The sequence below is a fragment of the Maylandia zebra genome, linkage group LG15 (assembly GCF_041146795.1).
Source record: "Maylandia zebra isolate NMK-2024a linkage group LG15, Mzebra_GT3a, whole genome shotgun sequence".
NCBI lineage: Eukaryota > Metazoa > Chordata > Actinopteri > Cichliformes > Cichlidae > Maylandia > Maylandia zebra.
In genome coordinates, this window is record NC_135181.1 from 38,717,588 (window position 1) to 38,729,861 (window position 12,274).

Sequence of the window (12,274 nt, forward strand, 5' to 3'; positions counted from 1 at the left end):
AATATGGATATGTTTTCTTTAGATCTTGAATGAGCAGCACCAGCTATGGACCAGCAGGGATCTGGTATCTCTATGCATCGTGACCCTTCCAAATAGTTTGCACAGTTTTCTGTTGTTGAATGATACCATAGTTCAGAGAGTTTGCATTTTGTTTTATCTACTGGTTACACTCTGTGAATGCTGTTTTTGCACAAACTACCTCTCTTGTTCTGTTTTTGGAGACCAGAATCCTTTTAGACTAAGAATGTAGATTCTTAGTGATCCAAATTGGTGGGCAAGAACATTTTATATCTCTTTACTAATGATATTCTCCTCTTTTTGTCAAATTTGGCAGGTAAATCTCATTAAACAAATTGATAAATTCAGACAGTTTTCAGGTTATTAAATAAGTTATACGATACCATCAGTGCTTTATTTAAATCAAGAGAAAGAGAATCTCCAATAATCAAATCACTGTTTATAAATGCAAAAGAAGGATTCATGTATTTAGGAGTCAAAATTACTACAGATATAAAAGCAATTGTAAATGTTAACTTGTATATAAGAAGAACTTTGGATAGGGGGATGACGATACCCATCTCTTTAATGGATGTGTCAATATGATAAAAATGACTATTTAATTCTATTGGCAAAATTTCTTTACTTATTTCAGTTGATCCCTTTGTCGTTATTGAAATCATTTTTTAACATGATTCATTCAGTATTTGGAACAATACAAAGCCCAGAAAAAGACTCAGATATCTACCCTATGACAGAGGAGGGCTGCAGTTCCCAAATTTGAAATTGTACTATTGGTCTGCCCAATTACAAACTGTACATTTTACTTTTCAAGGTGTTCCAACTTCCTGAGTAGATATGGAAAAAAACATCAGCAAAGAGTTGGTATAAAGCTCATAAACACCAACCCCCTTTTTTTCTCACCAGTCCATGGTAATGCATCCTAAATGGGACAAATTGTTCAAATATCATCCCTATGACATTTAAAAATGAGGGCTGTGAATAAACACAAGATATGTTGTTATTATTATTATGTAATTATCCTTGTAGTTGTTTGATGTACGATGATTTAAATCTCTCTTCTCGGATAGTCTTTTACACCCAAAAGTCAGCTGCTTAAGACTCAGGTCGTCATATTTGTGCAGTATCTTCTGTATCAGAATACCAGGAAAAATAAATACAAACACTTAAACAACTTGTATATACTTCTTACTTGCCATGTTTTCATACTTGTGAAAGACAGCGTGAGATTTTTGTTTTCTTTTTGCTTTTGCTTTTTTGTATTATCCATATCAAGTGCTGAAGAAGAATGTCAGTGTGTCACCTGCTCAGATGCTAATTTAACAGTTTTAAGTCAACAATCAGGATAAAACGTAAAATGCTTGAAACCAGACTGAGCAGACATGGTCTCAAGCAACAAAGCATTTTACCAAAATACGTAAGAGAGAAACAAGTCAATATAGAAAGAGCTATAATAAACAGGATTTAAGAAGAATGACAGATAAAAGTAAGCCATATAGATATCTTAACTTTGTCTGATCAAATGGATCAGAATAATAAATCCAGTGTAGTTAACTTTGTGCATATGTGGCATTTCTCATGACTGTCATATCTACTTGCTCTTTGTACACTTAATCCAGCGTGAAGGCCGTACACTGCCACCTTTAGTTTATCAGGTTCCAGATGATTGATAGGACAGCATATACCATGTGTGGATATGTATATGAATGTATATTGTTTTTAAGAAAAAGAAGAAAACAACTATCTACAAAGCACATTTCAAATGGATTTCTTTCTCCTGTAAATGTATTCAGACTCCCCTGCAACAAGTATACTTTCAGTCTCATTTGCTAGAACCAGCTGTTCAGCTTGGCTCACTCCAGGAGTGGAAACAGAGTTGTCAGCAGTCAGTATATCCAAACCAGCTGAAAATGCTGCCTTTCATGTTACTGCTTTTCAACTTCTGCTGCTTCAGTTCATTAGTGTTGCCCTTTTGAAGTCATGCTCCAATATTTCTTGGTTTAAGGGCTGGTTCTGAATTTTACTTGATTTTTCAATATTTCTGTTGTTGATTTGTTTGATAAGCACATAATCTTATTGAGCCATCTAACCTCTCCCCAGCTTCGGGCCATGAACTTCTGTTCTGACGTTCACCTATAAACATTGTTTTTGATACACTTTAAAACCAGTTGGTTCTCTGAGAGATTTCAAAGTAGCCCCATGATGATGATCCCACCACTGTGCTTCATAATTAGGATGATGTTTTGTTTTTGTTGTTGGCCTTTTTCCCCCAGATGACCTGTTTTGACATTTTTTTCCCTGTTTCCTGCTGATTTATGATGTAAAGCAGTGTGAAATTTGACTGTCATACCACTCATCACAATTCATGAAACTAACCTGGTGACAACTCTATTGAAAGGAGTCTTATGAGGCTGTGATAAAACCGTGGTTCACACTGTCCTGACTTTGTACAGAAAAGAGGGCTTTGTCACTTAGTGGATTTTGTATCACTTTGTTTATGTAGAGCAGCACTTGTACAACCCACACTTAGAGTTTGCTCATTAATTTAAATGCCTGCATTCAGGTATCTTTTAGAGAGAGTTTTCTTTGTCTATTTTGGTGACTTTAGTCTAGTAGGGACCACATTTTATGACTCTTCAGTGTCGATCTTGGTGTTTCCAAAGCTTTGTGGCTCTTCTTTCCTCTGCTTTCTCCTCTTTTGCTCATTATCCAGTTTCAGCCTGGATATGCTCCAAGTTCAGAGCTATGAGGCAATAGCCCAAATGTTCGTTTTGCCAAAGCCCCTCCTTTTCTTATCCTGTCAGCACTTTTGCAAGTTTAGCTTGCAGGCTCAGCTTTTCAGATTAGAAGGAAATGGTCTTCTTCTTGCGGTTACTTGGAAAGCATGACAGTGACTGACTGACTGACAATTAAAACAATTGTTTCTAGGTCTGTTCCTGAGATTGTATCTGAGTTTTCCAGTCTTCTTTCATTTCAGTGATGTTTATTATAGTTCATACTTGTGACCTGGATACTAAATGTTGTTGTTTGCCCCTGGGCAGAGAAATCAAGTGACTTTTATCAAGCAAGAACTGGCCTGACAAGATGTTAGATAACACATAATCAGATAGTAATTTGACTGACTGACAAACACAGTCTGTTATTGGGTAATTTTATTGTAATAATTCAATTCACTTTTTTGTAAAGTGTACAACTAAAGCTTTCCTTAAACATGTTTTAACTAACTCTTCCTTCCCTCTGTTTTTAGTGTTGGCAAATGTTTGTACTCCTTACGTTTGTACTAACTACATCACCAAGCAAAAGTCAAATCCTCCTGAAGTCGGACGCTCGACACGGTCGGCAGAGCAGTGGTGATTCTGTGTGAATCACTGGAGAAATGTCCTTTGCCCGTGGCAGCAGAGAAAGACAAACGGGGCTTGTAGCATGTTCTTTTGACCACGGTTAATATCTGTGTGAGAGAGGCACAGTCATCTATTGCCTTTGACCCTGTTTCTGCCCTGTTGGACTACTTAAGACCTCAGTTCACAGACTTTACTTGGACTGCTATTTAAGACTCATAAAAAGAAGCACTTTGCTGTCTTCCTCCTATACTTATTATGAAGCACAGAAGACAAAAAAAAGATCTATTCAGCTAATGTAATTTTATGTTAACATGTATTAATCAAAGTACATGAGATTACTTGTGCAATAAAGTACATGTTGCAAAGCAAAGGACTTCTCTATGTGGCAGGTTCTTCAAGCATTTAGCTGAATAAGGCATATATCAGTTTCTGAAAGCTCAGCAGTTTGATTTTGGCATTCCCACAGTTGAACTTACTGAGTGATGGATTTGCTGTTCATGCATGATATTCAGATTAGCCTTACCACCAGGTTTATCCTATGCGCCTTGTAGCATAGCCAGCAACTCAAGCTAATTCTAGTTTATAGTTTTAACGATTGTGACTGCTGCATCTGTGCATCCTGCATTAAAAAACAACAACAACAACAAAATCCCTTTCACATACAGAAGAAAGACGAGGACATGTAAATAACAATAAAATTAAGTCATACAGTTACACTTCACAGTATCTGCTGTTCAGTATGCGCATACATCCAAGCCTCTCCTGTTGAGGGATCCCCGGCACTGACCAGATGTCCACGACTTAGTTTGATGCCATATGGGAGAACAAACAGCTACAGGGGGTTTGGAGAAAGCCGTCCGCTGCTACTGCAGGGTGACGTTCTTAATCCCTCTGCTTTACACTGACACATGGCACTCATGCACTGCACTGCATGATGTTGGACACATTTTTTCCTGCAGTAGAATAAATTGTATTTGAAATGTAAAACTGTTGTTCTTATCTTCAGTGAGTTTATGCTAAGGGCGATTGGCTGATAGGCCTGAAATGGAGAGAATCGCCGTGATAAGAAACAGATACTGTTGTATTAGTAGATGTAAACAGTTTTAATGCTGCTATTGTCTTAAGAATAAACTTGCCTCAGTGTTGATTACTGCTGCTAAATGGTTATAAATGTGAAGCATGCATTATCTAAAGGCCACATCTGAGCTGCACTGCATAACTAATGATACATGACTTAACAGCAGCGCATTCATTAAGTTTTCATAATGTGCCACCACTAGCACCATCATTTCAGAGCTTTTCTCCTATTTTAAATGTGTTTTTCTAGGATATGTGGGCTTATATCGTTGCAGTGCACTCCTTAAATTGGTGTTTTAATGCTAAAGGCGCTGTTGTGTTGTATGTTTTAGATGCACCTTAAAGACCTTGTTGCTTTTCTGCAGATACATCTGTGTCTAATAAATCCATATATCATTATCAAGTGTTGGCATTTGCCATGTTATTTCTTATTATTTCTTTACTCCAGATTAAGCATAAATAAATGCAGTTTTAGAAAAAATACTCTTTGTCTATCCTGCATTAAAAAAGCCTTAGTAATGCGATAATTAACATCAAGGGGAGATTAATCCACAGATCCTTTGCTGGGATGATGTATTTGTTATTCTTCTCCCTCTGTTGTGGTATCCTGAAGCTCGTAGGCTGTCGATCTTGTGGAGAGGCGAGCTGTGTCTCTGTCACATTTTAGAGGGCAGGACGCCAGACCTGACTTCAGGCCCAAAATGGCAGCTCTCAGTTTGTCTGCTTCTAGACGTCTGTCTGTGTCTCTCACGTGCTCGAACGGGAGGATATTGTCATTTACTGCAGCTGCCGCTTTCAGAAACTATAATTGTGGAATACGGGAATGTTGGGGGAACCGAACTGCTATAATTAAATTAAGTTCTTCTTCTCTGTCTGAAAATGATCAAGATGTTGAATAAAAGACAAATATTTGACCCAGTTTCAGTTGCATACGTGACAAAGATGAAGCTGTGTGGCTATAAATTATGTTGCTTATATTGGCATGCAGTATATTGCTTCCTTTTTACTTATGATCAACATAAGTGCCATAATGCGGAACAGAGATTAACCTAACTGCTCTGTAGACACAGGAGGGTTATAAGGAGAACTGTGATAATGGGATGAAGATGAAGGGTATGCATGCTTTCCAGCAGAATGCCTCTGAGTACACCTTCTTTCTCTGTTTCACAGTTCATGCATCCGAATGTCAATGAAGTATTGAGTCATGGTTGCGCTTCACTTCAAACCTTTGCATTTTCTGTCCTCACAGAGCCACCATAGAGGAAGTGGAGGGGGATGTGTGCGAGTTGGAATCCAAGCTTGACAAAGTGAGTACCGCCCATGAAAAAACATTGTTTAATTGTTCGTTTTCTCCACCGTGTGAGCCAGCAGCAACATAAGCCATCCTGTAACAGGTCAGGTTTGTCCTCGGACTTGTCCTCGCTGTATTCCTTGGCATTTCGAGCAAGACTGAATGAAAGCAGACGAGTAAACGCACTCGTTACCCTTCCAGCAATGTGATGGTTTACTTGGACCAGATTAAATATCTATCTATATGCCAAGTCTTTTATTGTAACTGTGGCATTTTGTTGATCAAAATCATACGTTTGTAAAATCACGAAAAGGGATGTGTGCCTATTATTAGGGATTTGAAAAATGGATTTCATGGAGGGGCCAAATGAATTCATGATAAAAGACGAGGTTAATGTTTTAAGAAGAGTTTCCAGTTTTTGTAATAGGTCTGGATGAAGTAATGCAAAGTAGTATACAAACAAAATCAGGGTTATTCACACACTCACACTGATGCATGCATCGCCTGTTGATTGGTAGACGACCCACTCTACTGCCTGGCTCAGCATTTACTCACCATTCAGCATATTTATTCTTTTATCAAAGCTTTTTATTGTTTTGCTTATTTTTAATAGGAAATACTCATGCGTAGGATGGTATTTACAATCGTATTTAGTGGTACAGACTTGGGTTGGACGACTGGACGAATATATCGACTATCAATGATAGGCTGAGCCCATCGGCCATCATTTTTACAAGGGGCAATTTAATTATTCGTCCATGAGTAAGTTTGCTAATAAAGATGGAGCTAATAGAACCAGTCAACAGAAAGGGGAAAAAAAAAAAAAGCTCCATCAAATGCTTGTTGATGGAGCTGCAGAAGCTGGTGATAGCCTAGCATACTCAGCCGGATGGTGGCCACGTGCATGCTCATGCAAGTTAGCTGTGTTTGAGTAGTTTGCTCGCACTATAGGTCTGCACAGGCGGGACACTGCTTTGGTTACATCCTTGAATTGACCTCTTTCATCCCAAATTGGCGACTTTATATATATATATATTTATGTGCTGTCAGTGTTAACACGTTAACATAAAATTTTTACATGCCGCCCAACCCTAGTACAGACTGTTAAGCACTTGATGAAATCCATATTAAAGCTACAGAATTGTTTCACACTTGATTACTTATTAAAATTAAAAAATAATTGGCTCAATAACTTTCTGTGTGCAGAGATATTTCGGGAGTGTTATTTATAGTCCTGAGTCCTGAAGAGTGCCTTTGGTACTTTTCCCAGCTTTCGTGCAGATTTCTTTTCCCCCCCCAACAATCAATTCATGCCTTTTGAGTTTTTTCCTGTGTAACTGACATTAATCCAACCAAACAGAGTCATGTTTATCAACGGTTGTACCGTCTTGATGCCACAGAGCCCACAGAATTGTTCTCTTGCTTAGAGTGAGACCGTAGAAGAATCCAGTTCTTTATTCCTCGACTTAGTCTTACAGCGTTACTCTTACACCCTCCTCCTCACTCCACCTCCGTGACTCAGCCTCACTTCCCCTCTTGCTGTGGAGAGGAAGGATCTGCCAGAGAGTGGGTGTGTTTGCGTGAGTATGGCTGTGATAGTGTGTGTGTGTGTCTGAGTGTGTATGTGTTGACTTGGGTGAAGTGAAGTTGTCTTCAGATACCAGAGTTCAGCTTTTCCTTCAAGCTTGCTTACCTGTGTGACCATAACGTGCACAGCCATGTTGGATCAGAAGTAAATCAACAGAGACAGTGTACACATTACATCTGCTCTCATACATCCTGTTTCCAAACAATGGAGTAGAAACCTTTCACATACTGGTGTCTTCTGAATGGTGTCACTGTGGTTCTGTTTCTGTGAAACTGTTGCTTCCCTCATCAGTGTTAAGTCTCTTTTTATGTTCTGGAAATGAACCAAGAGAACAATGAAAAAGCATGTCTACCTGAAGCATTCCTGAAGTGCTACAAGAAATTATTTACAGAGCAACAACAGAAAGCGAATACATCTCTAGATCTATGGGTGTTTTTTAAACCAGAGTGAGACCACCTCCTCCAAAGGGTCTCGGTGTGCGGTTACCTCGTTTACATCTGCGCAAATGAACATCTGCACAATGGATTTAAACAGACTAAACACCACAAGTGTGAAAACACCCTAACAACATGCAGCAGGGCTGAGGCAGCTGTAGTGTAATCATATTTAAAGATAAGTATTTTGTTCAAATGGAAAGGAAATGACACGTGTGCATGCTGGAAATGTGTGTAAATGTGTGTGAGAGTAAGGTGTTGACCCACTTGTCTTGTGCTTCTAATGTTTTGTAGCACTTTCACTTTTTTCCACTTTGAGCCTGTCTTTTTCTTTTGTATCCTCACTGCTGAGACGGTTATATGATTGGGGGAAAAGAGCATTTTTTAACCTCCTAGGACCTGGCGTCCACATATGTGGACGTCACATTTTGGGTTATTTAGGCCAAAATACTCAATTTTGCTCTACAAGAGCCTGATATCCACTTACGAGGACATTATACTGCTACTGTTCTATCAAAATTTTAAACGAATATCCTCATTTGTGGCTCTCATTTTTCTTAGAAACAAAAATCAGGTAAAAAAAAAAAATCTGGTAATTCTTTGTTTTTACATTCATCGTGTCCCAATCAGCCCAAATATCAAAGAGAAATTAAAAATGCATGCTGTGAAAGAGTTCGGGTCTTAGGAGGTTAAATATTAAGCGAAATGCTTCATTTTGAGTGACAGCATTGCTTATTCTCTTTCCGACTCAAACTTCACTCATAATTAGTCGTGAAGCAGGGTCAGTCTGCGTTTGATCAGCTTTTAGGTGTTCATTAACATTTAGTAATTGTTGAAGGAAGCTGCTTAAAATTGGCATTTTCTTAGCGTGTCATGTAGCTGCTTTGGCTGTAGATGCACATTCAGCCTCTGTGTCATCAGCTGTGTGGGAGTAGATGGAGAGTGGCCAGAATTTGTTGGGAGTTTACATAACCTGGAATTATCTTTGCCCTCAATGAGTCAGAAGGGAAAGAAGTGGCTGTTGTTAATTACCAATAAACTGAGTAAGCACTGAGTATCTTATATTTTAGTCCTTTTCTCTGCGTTTCCAGTTTCCACAAAAAATCCCAAATCTATTTTCAGCAGCAGAACTCCACTGTTATTAATAAGAGACAATGCCCTGAAGAAATCTCTAGCACTGTTTCTAGTTTATGTTCACTGAAGTGTTTCTATTGTTAATGCATTTCTTCATTTCTCCGTTACCCCCTCGAACACTGACGTCTGCCTCTTTCCTTTCTAGTTGGTGAAATTGTGTATCGGGATGATTGATGCTGGAAAAGCCTACAACGCAGCTAACAAACAGTTTGTTAATGGGATCCGGGAGCTTGCACAGCAGTCCACCAAAGATGAGGTCATTGAGGTAAACAAAAATATAATTTTGCTCCATCTTATCTGCACAAAATGCTTTGAAGTATTTTTTTGCTTCTTCTCCAGCTTGTGTTGTGACAGTCCTCCTGTAATATCCAGTAAAACTTTGAAAACTCTACATCTCAGTAAAATAAACATCACAGATGGTGTAAAAGCATTACTGACTTCATGAGAGTCCCCAGATGTGAAGAAGCCTTTAGCTCTTTGTTTGATCACTCTAAATGGGTTTCACTCTGCATCCATGGTGAGATTTATCCAAGTTTGAAAACTGAGGGCTAGCAGAACCTCGCACTGTCCGCTGGGTCTCGCAGAGGTCAGATGTTTTGTTTTGTTCTCTCTTATAAATTTTGCATGCCGAGGCAAGCACTTCCTGGCTGCCTTTGTGTATTTTGTTCACCGCCTCTCCCTTTAGGTTTGAAGCTGAGCCACTGCGTGTATCTGAAAAGTGTAACTTAGCCAAAAGAATTCTTTCCCAAAGTGCTATTGTTGCTTCAAAAACACCAGGGTTTCCTTTCTCTCATACCTGAGGAGCATTTGTCCCTGCAGCTGTGGCTTAGCAGGCATTTTGAACCACTGGTTTTAATTATATTTGACCTTGTGCTGTTTTGTGTTTTATTCTTGCTTTGTCTCTTTGCCTGCCTTCATGGCTGTCCTCTTCCTTCTCTTCACAGTCCAGTCTCACAAAGTTTGCCGAGAGTCTGCAGGAGATGATCAACTATCACACGGTACGCTGACCAAAACCGGATGCATGTTTTTTTCCCCCCAAGTGACTATAAAATCCAGATCGTTTAAAAAAAAAAAATCCTTGTGCTGAGAAAGAGAAGCAGAAAATGTCCAGTGAACATGTTTTAAAAGCTTAGCACAGAACTGAACTATGGTGGCTGAATGTGAAGAAAGTGGCTATAATAAGCATCTTCCTGGGGGAAGATTTCATATTGCTGTAAAATATGTGAAGCAGGGTGTTGCTAAAAACACACAGGAAACAATGCCTATTGTAAACAGTGGTTTTAAAAAAAGCTCCTTGGGTCAGCTGCAATAAATTCCTTTTTTATTCATTGTCAGCCATCATTAGTCACAAACGCTTTGGGATTTCTTGTCTTTTGTTACAAAATAAAAATAATTCTTGGAGTAAAACGGTCCATGATGTCATTAGCAGATCTGGTTGTGGGTGTGGGTTGAAATCCATCTGTTGGAATAAATCATCCATAACTGGTGTAAAGTGTTTGTGTGTTTAGTTCATCCCGCAGACAGGTGAAGAGCTTTAGTATAATGTTGACCATAACAGATGTGTTGCATGCTAGATCATTTAAAATAAACCAACATGATGCCTTTTCCCCACTCTTCAAGGAGCCCAGTAGGAGAGATCTAATTATGTGATTATTCCTTTCCTTCTTAAACTCCCTACTTGTCAGTCTCTGGTCGGCATTAAGGTGGCGCTTGAAACTTTCCTCTGTTGGGCTTCTCATTAGGACTTGAGCTAGAGCCTCTTTCTCTACAGTGAATTTAGAGAGTCCCCTTGTCAGGAATTATCTCCACTACCTCTGCCTAACATGTCCTGATTGAGCCTCCAGGCGTTAGCGTTGCACTGTGATCGTTACTGCTAGTTGAAATACAAAATTTACAGTTGAATAGAAGTAACATGGTTACATACTGTAGTTTCTAAAGGCTTTAAATTTTAGGTGAGGCAACATAATGTAGATGTTGTCACCTCAGTGAGATGTTTGTTGCCTTTCAGGTTTGGTTAAACTGGCTTCTGCACAGTTTTAGTTCTATGTTTAGGTCAGACTGCAATTCCAGGATATTTAGTACTAGTTAGTAGAGATATTAACTTAGCTGCCTTGTTCCCTAACAGCCTGAGACTGTTACTCATTGGTGGAGACTGCGGTCACATCAGCTGATTGTCAGATAGGATTTTGCTGCTCAGCGATCTTTCAGCACGTGATCTCCTCACAGTGCTCAATCTGTTTGTCAGTGAAGGCCTCTCCACATCACACTGCTCATATTGTCTGTTTTTGACTACAGATATGCGGCGAAGCATTATTTAATGCATTCGTCTGGCTTTTTTTTCCTTTTGCTTGGTTCAGCTCATTTTTAAGGAAGGATGCAGGTTAATGAGGGTATGACTCATGAGCGAGAATAAACGAATCACGTCATTTCTCGTGTTTGTGTCTTTATGAGGGGAGTTTACAAAGTCAGCGCGTTTGAGTAAATTTAGCTGCTTAATTGCACCCTGTGATGTTAACAAACGTCCTCCTAAGCAGATGCTGACAACTAACTTAGAAATCACACGGGGGCTTAGAAAGAGAATAAAATTGTCAGGTTTTTGTTTCTTAAGTTCCTCGACATGTTTAGAGAGAAACCTTTTCTTCAAATGGGAAGGAGCAGTCACTCAGTCTTTCTGTCTGTTTTTGTTTCACAGATATTATTCGATCAGGCCCAGAGATCAATCAAGACGCAGCTTCAAACCTTTGTCAAAGAGTGAGTATTAATTAACCACAGTAAAAACTGGTTAACTTACCTTTCACAGCTTCAAACACAAAATATTCAGGAGTAAATACACTACAGGATGATGCGGACAGCATTGTCATTAAATTGCATAAGAGAATATTTTTATTTCTATGTAGGCTTCATAACATCCTCCTCAGTTCTCCTAATTTAGCTCAGAGATTTGGGCAGCTTGTATAATTACAGGAAGGAGTTGCTTCTCTGGTTTATTTCATTATAAGGATTAGCAGTTTTTGCCTCTGGCACATCAGGACTAAACACCCACATCAGCAGCACTTATACTTTACTCAGTATCTTGTGGTGCTCAAATGTGACTTAATCTCACTCAGGAAAATGGCTGCAAATGATAAGTGTGGGGCATGTGGTTAACAAGAAGCAGGTCAAGGAGTTTGCCTTTGTTTTAAATTGACATGTTCCTGTTGCCTGACCATTCTCGTGCTCATTCATATTCAGAGATTCCTGTAACTATGGACCTTTCCCTTTAAACTTTAACGTCTTAGATTATTGAAGTCCCACTCTTCGTGGAAACTCATTAAAGTTTGTCCTAAATTAGGGTAAGAATTCAGTCTTTCAGTGCAAGCTTTCGTCTTTCACATGTTTATAGTCTAAAATG

The 12,274-nt window shown here is 39.0% G+C and overlaps 1 protein-coding gene across 1 annotated transcript in view; it reads left to right on the plus strand.

The window, feature by feature from the left end:
- The window catches only part of LOC101481091 (arf-GAP with coiled-coil, ANK repeat and PH domain-containing protein 2), a 49,716-nt gene that overhangs the window by 9,620 nt on the left and 27,822 nt on the right, over positions 1-12,274 (plus strand). Inside the window, exons 2-5 of the mRNA XM_076874393.1 lie at positions 5,686-5,743; positions 9,029-9,148; positions 9,828-9,881; positions 11,576-11,634. Of these exons, the coding sequence (XP_076730508.1) occupies positions 5,686-5,743; positions 9,029-9,148; positions 9,828-9,881; positions 11,576-11,634 (291 nt within the window). The remainder of the gene's footprint in view (positions 1-5,685; positions 5,744-9,028; positions 9,149-9,827; positions 9,882-11,575; positions 11,635-12,274) is intronic.